Here is a 6,582-nt window from a genome sequence, read left to right on the forward strand (position 1 = left end):
TATGCTTAGTTAAATCAAGCTTGACAATTTGCATTCAGGTCTACAATAATACAATGATAGGATAAAATTCAGATTTAAGCAAAATATTTAGTCTTTAACTAAAATACAAGTTGATAACCACAGTTGCTCATCATGAACATGGACTAAGTAGTCTTTTCTCGCTGTTTGTGGCAGGAATCTTGTGATAGCAGACGCCATCTTTCATTCAAGCTTTGAGAAATGGACCTGCAGGAGGAGCTGTTTAGAATTGTGAATGCGATGGAGAGGGAAGGGGCGGCTCCAGAAGTAGAGGAGACCATCCAGGAGATCATTGGCAACCCAGATGAATCATCTGCTGGGGCCTCGGTCTGGGACCTCAATCCTCAGATTATCCGTCCTCTGACGCCACCAGGAAGTGAACTTCCTGAGGACTTCCTGTCTATGGATGATACTCCGGAGATCATCAACCTGTGTTCCCTGGAGGCCAGTCCAAGCAGAGCCACGTCCTATTCGAGGAACTCTCCACCTGCTCCATTCCACTCCACGTCTGGTTCAGAGGTTCTGACTCCGACGGACGACATCTTGGAGCTACTGGACAGGTGGAGCGCAGAAGAAGAGCAGGGCAAGGTGAGTTAATCAGTGAAGATCTTTTAACTAAAACATGGACTTTAAGTCCAGAGATAGACCTTATACTGGTGTGGAACACCTGTCCTGGAGTACTAAATAGAAACCAGGACATAGTGGCATTAGGGCTGGGCAATATATTGAGATTTTTGATATTGTAATGCATTCTAAAATGAGATATAGGCTAAAACAGTATTGTTTGAATCCCTTTTATCATGGATAGACTCACGCTGTCATAGACTCACATTTATTTTGAGCTGCGGCTAACCTCTCACCAAGATGGCGCCACGCCAGACACCCAGCAGCAGGACAAACATGCATTTATCTGACTCTCACAGTCCAAAAAGCTCATTCACAGATAGTGCCAACACCTTGTGAACAAATGACCCCGTTAGAGCTTGTCTAACTTCCTGTTCTGTTGGTCTGTTTCAGAATAATGGAGAACCAGTGAGGCCTGGTGCTGAAGTCTCTCCAGAGCCTCGTCCCAGCACCTCTTATGATTGTGATGATGATGATGATCACGATGAAGCTCATCCCGTCAACACCAAGAAAAAGTAAGTGTTGGTAAAAATTATTCTCTAAGTTTTAACTTCTTAGTATCTGTATCTATACAGGTGATATTTTATTGAGTTTCTTGCGGCTGTTGTTTATTTTAGTCTCTGTTAATGCAACACGAATATTTCTGTTTAAATTGACTATTTTACCAACATAGAGGTTAAATTCTGCTAGAAGCTTGTTTTATATGGTGTTAGATTTCTTTAGTTCTTTTTCATGGTTCAGCAGAGTGATAACCAGCCATTAACAAGTTTCTAAAAGTTAGCAATGACACAGCAAAACCTGGAGTGTTGAAGTCTCAGGGTTAAACATGTCAGAGTTGATTTTAACCCCCAGAGTGTAATTTTAGCACCATTCTGAGTGAAATGGCTAACAGTGTTGGTGTTATTTTAAAGTGTTGATTCAGTCATTGTTTGTCCAACTCTGGAGAGAGTCATTTGATCTCAACTCTGCCAACTGCCACTTCAAATTAGTGAGAGTAATCCCATCATGCTCTTGGGCAGAGTTCTTTAGATGTGTTTAGATGCTGCCTGTTGTGCAGGGATCACTGTATTATTGTTGTTTTTGATGTTAGACACTAGTGTTGTAGTACTCGAGAATGGTCTTGGTTTTGAGACCGATCTCAAGACCACGTTTTGAATGTCTTTGTCATATCTCGGACTCATATCATATCTGATTTGGGGGCCTCATATCAGAGTCTGGTAAGGGCCTCACTTCTGCCAGGGGCAGCCCTGGGTACCAGGCAATGTGTACGAGGCCATTTGTGTTTGTTGTGAAGTTGGTCTTAAATTTGATTTCAAATGACATTAAAAAGTCTTTAAAAGTCTTGAATTTAATTTGCCTCAAGCTTTAGGAACGCTGTATCCATTTTTCTTAGTAATAAGTGTTATTATTGAATCAAAAATGACAAAACAAATGGGTCAATAGACTGAAATTTGTATCATATAGGGTACAATAAATACTGGGTGGCCTTAACTCCTCCCTTAAAAATGTCTAAATGGTATAGCCTAGTGCTGTGAAATGATGCAAGTAAATTCAATTTAACCATAGTAAAAATATTGCTCATAAATGGGGGAAATTAAATGCACTAACATGCATATATATTTTAAAAAATGATGCAACATTTGTTGCTCGGTTAGCCAGTCTCTCTGAGGGCCCAAAATCCCTAGCTACGCCCCTGGTCTGCAGTAATAGCTGGGGGCATAATTTTTCTTTGCCACAGGTTTTTTTTTTTTTTTAAGCTGGTCATTGTACGTATGGAAAGTGCATTGCAATGTGTCAGTAAATAAAACTGCAAATACTTCAAGTTAGAAAGGAAATAACACGTTGTGTTAAAAGAACATTTTCATGTGTAAAAACAACCATGTGAGTGTTAAAAACAAATAACTCTGCAGTAGAGTAAAAATTATTTAAACTCAGACTCTGTAAAGTGTTAAATTTGACACCATATAGGAGATGAACTGACACTAGTAATTCTGCTGTTCCTATTGATTACTGTCTAAAAGGAACTGAGTTAATGCATTATAGAGGTAACTATTTAAAGTAGCTTTAGCCTCATTTCTGTCCTCTTCAGTCCTCACATTAATGAACACATCACAGCTGGCTTATATCTGGAGTTTTAAAGTTATGTTGACATATTTCTCAAACAGGCCTGTAACACAGTCTTTCTGTTTTTGTTTCTCCACAGAAAAAGAGGGCGGGGAGAGAGCCAAGACAACGACGGACCGTATATAAAGAAGCCTGACAACTCTTTCATGATCTTCATGAAGGAGCGAAGGCCGAGTGTTCCTGCAGAAGTAAAGAAAAAAGGAATGGCAGCGAGCAACAAATACCTGGCAAACATAGTAAGTCATGTGTTCATGAAACTTAAAAACATGATATGAGACTGGTTAAAAAAGCTTTTTTACATTTAAACACCACAACTTTCTAGTAATAGGTGTTTACTTCTAGCCCTGCTAGAAGACATTTGAACTTTTTAAGCATCTGTTAATTTGTATGGATGTCCGTTAGCTGAACTAGCCTTGTCTACATTAACCTCCTGAGACCTGAGCTTTTGCTTGAAATGCATTTCTAGTTTATCACTCTTTTTTAAAAGTACTAAATTTCTTGGAAATATTCCTTTACAAAATTGTGACTGACTTTTCAAAGAAATTACCTAAAAATTCTGTGAATATTTAAAAATATCCCATAAAAATAGCCCGGATTTTCTTTGACTGTATTAATGTTTCAGTGAAACTTTATTGTCAACACTAAACATTCCAGTAACAATGACCAAAGATTTCTGTACATATTTTCAATAACTTTAAAGTAAATAACCCTACAAAGTTCCAGTTAAAAATATCAAAAAAATAACAAATAAACTACACAAAATGTTATTAAAATGATTACAAAACATCCAAACAAATAACCTAAGATTTCCCTTCAATCCTCAAAAAGAAAATTCAACATAGGAATGTCCTTGGCTGTCCCTTATTCCAAACAAATTCACAAAACTTCAACATAAATATCACAAATTTTCAAAAAAAAATTTCTGAACAAATACGAACCAAACCAATACCAAACTTCCAAAATACAAAAATTACCAAAGATTTCAAAGCAAATTTCCCCTGAAACTTCCATCAAAATAACTACAAAAAATTCCAAGCAAACTACCAAAAAAACATAGAATCAAATTTCCTGAAATACTTCGAAAACTCTTGGAAATTTCATAGTAGTTTTACCCAACATTTAAGCAACTTACTTAAACCTCAATGGACATTCAAGACATTACATGAAAAATTCTAAAAGCCAAAAATAAATGTTTTGGGAGAGCCAAAATGTAATGTCCTCATATGAACATGCAGGAGGTTAAACACATACTCAAAGACATGTAAAAAGTTTATTCAAGAAACATAACAGAGAAGTGCTATGAACTTAAACTATCACATTTAGAAGAGGGCATTAAAATGATGCTTCTCACAAATCAAGACATTTTAAAATCTATATTAAAGGGGCATTTAGGTATTTTTTAAAATGAGTTGGAGTAGTGGCATTAGCCTCCAGTGATTTAATGCTCCTTCAAACAGGAGAAGCTAGGGTGACAGATGGGTATAGTTGCTCCACATAATTTAGTGAATTTTTATGTAAAAATGGGCCAAAAAAAACAACGTTAGCTCAATTGTGTGCAATATTGAAATTTAAGAAGCATTGTATTTTCACCCAGAATGCCTCTGTGTTTGGCACTACATTGCAATGCGAGTGTGCTCTTCCACCTCAGCGAATCTGATTCACATTGTAAAAAAGTGCCAAACACAGGGGCATTCTGGGTGTAAAATAAAACCCTAAAAAATGTTGATTTAGTGTACAATTAAGCCAACATTATTTTGTTTTTTTGTGGCCAATTTTTACCCAAAACTCACTGAATTACTCAGGGAAACTATACTAGCCTGATAGCCAAGCTTCCTCCACCATGTCCTGTTTGCAAATGTCTCTACTACTAATACTTTCAAGTTTGGGTAAAGGTTAGACTGTAGTACCCACGTTTGTGCAAGTAAGACCTAGATTATTTAGAAAGCTTTTCCTGCAAATATACCCTTATTGATGTAGATCTATGTGCATTTTTATCTCTTTTCTAATGACTGTTCTAATGGGAGCTTTCTGACCCTGTGTTGTCTCTTCACAGTGGAACTCCATGACAGCGGAGCAGAAAAGCGTTTATTACAGACGGGCTGAGGCTGAAGCTCTGGCCCACAGACAGAAGTACCCTGACTGGTGTAACAGTCACAACTATGTAAGTATAACCTGCCAACACAACCTTCTACAAACACAAAGATTAGACCTGGTCAAACTAGATACCAGCTTCACTTTGACACAGTCATAGTATTTTAGCTTCATACTGACAGCCCTGCATGGATGGGATTGGATTGAAATATTTTCTTTACTTGGATCAGGTTCAGTTCTTTTTAAAAATATATAAATTCAGCCACCAGGGGGCTCTCATCCCCCTGCTCCCCCATCCTGCAGTTTAGTCCCAGTATTTAAAGGGATACTTCAACATTTTGGCAAATTCGCCCATTGCCGTAATCCCTATAGTCTCAGTAATAGGTTCGTTACCTTTAGTTGCCGGTGCAAGCTATTTTTAGATTGGCCGCTGCCGAGTTCGGACCTGCTGTACCAACTAAATGCAAGCAGACGGTATTCCGGCTTTCCCTCATCAAACTCATCAAATACACAATTCAACAACTCCAAAACGCTCTTGTGGACAAGTTGTGACCTGTACATTCACCACGCTATCAAATAATCATGGAACATTACGAGATGGAGATGTTTTAAAGCTAAATGCAAAGCCGGAACTACACTCCAGGCATGGCTGCTGCACTGTGTCACTTTGCCCAGTGGTTTACTCAAGAAATAGTTCTTAGTATTTGCTTCATGCGTCGTAATGTTACACAATTATACGTTATTATTTCATAGCGTGGTGAATGTGCAGGTCACAACTTGTCCATGAGAGCATTTTGGAGTTGTTGAATTGTGTATTTGATGAGTTTGATGAGGGAAAGCCGGAATACCATCTGCTTACATTGAGTTGGCACAGCAGGTCCAAACTTGGCAGCGGCCCATCTAAAAATAGCTTGCACCGACAACTAAAGGTAACGAACCTATTACTGAGACTATAGGGATTATGGCCATGGACGAATTTGCCAAAATGTTGAAGTATCCCTTTAACTGCCGAAGTCCAATAAGTGTTTCAGTCTGTGGTTAATATTTCTGATGTTAGATCATGTCAAAACTCTAGAGAGAGAACAGTCATGATGTCTGATGTTTTTGTTGTTTTTTAGGCCATGAAGAAGAGAGTCAGGAGGAGAATGGATGCGGTGCAGCCTCCTGCGGTGCAGCCTCCTCTGGTGCAGCCTCCTCTGGTGCAGCCTCCTGCGGTGCAGCCAACTGTGAGACATGTGCTAAATGTTCCCCAGCAGGCATACCAAGTAGTGACCCTTGGGACAGGGGAGCAGTTACTGTTTCTGCAGGTGATGGACCCAGTCACAGGAAGACCAGGGATTCTTCCTGTAGAGGTGTTGGGGACTTTCTTTCCACCCCAGCCAGGCGCACCCCAACCAGTCTCACCTCAGCCAGCCTCACCCCAGCCAGTCTCACCTCAGCCAGTCACTCAGGATGGCACAGAAGAGCAGATGAGCCAGCCAGGGGAGCTGCCACAGGAGGATTAGCTTAAGCCGTGTTTCCATCAGGGGGTTCGGTTTGATTCAGTTTGGTTTGGTATGGTTTGGTACACTAAACCCCAAAATGGTTTGCGTTTCGACAGTCACCCCTGCCCTCACTTGGGTGGGCGGGTGGGCTGTTAAAGCATGCATGTCACAGACAGCGTGAGTCTGCTGTTCCAGCCGCAGAGTTATAGAAAGGATGAGTGACAGAAAGTGGGACGGTACG

At 39.7% G+C, this 6,582-nt stretch overlaps 1 protein-coding gene across 1 annotated transcript; it reads left to right on the plus strand.

Annotated features, from left to right (window-relative positions):
- The first annotated feature begins 219 nt into the window (after positions 1-219).
- LOC121528538 (transcription factor SOX-18-like) lies at positions 220-6,362 on the plus strand. Its single transcript, XM_041816040.1, has 5 exons — positions 220-578; positions 999-1,157; positions 2,846-3,002; positions 4,820-4,927; positions 5,976-6,362. Exons 1-5 carry the CDS (start codon positions 220-222, stop codon positions 6,360-6,362), a joined length of 1,170 nt encoding a protein of 389 aa, XP_041671974.1.
- The last annotated feature ends 220 nt before the right edge of the window (positions 6,363-6,582 follow it).

The sequence above is a fragment of the Cheilinus undulatus genome, linkage group 20 (genome assembly GCF_018320785.1).
Source record: "Cheilinus undulatus linkage group 20, ASM1832078v1, whole genome shotgun sequence".
Classification (NCBI taxonomy): Eukaryota; Metazoa; Chordata; class Actinopteri; order Labriformes; family Labridae; genus Cheilinus; species Cheilinus undulatus.

What these genes read in the sequence shown, in the direction of transcription:
- LOC121528538 (XM_041816040.1), top strand. Translation starts at nt 220, where the DNA reads ATGGACCTGCAGGAGGAGCTGTTTAGAATTGTGAATGCGATGGAGAGG. An exon ending in ATCTTGGAGCTACTGGACAG is followed by an intron (nt 579 to 998) that starts GTGGAGCGCAGA and finishes TGACCCCGTTAG; the next exon opens with AGCTTGTCTAACTTCCTGTT. An exon ending in ACAAATACCTGGCAAACATA is followed by an intron (nt 3,003 to 4,819) that starts GTAAGTCATGTG and finishes GTCTCTTCACAG; the next exon opens with TGGAACTCCATGACAGCGGA.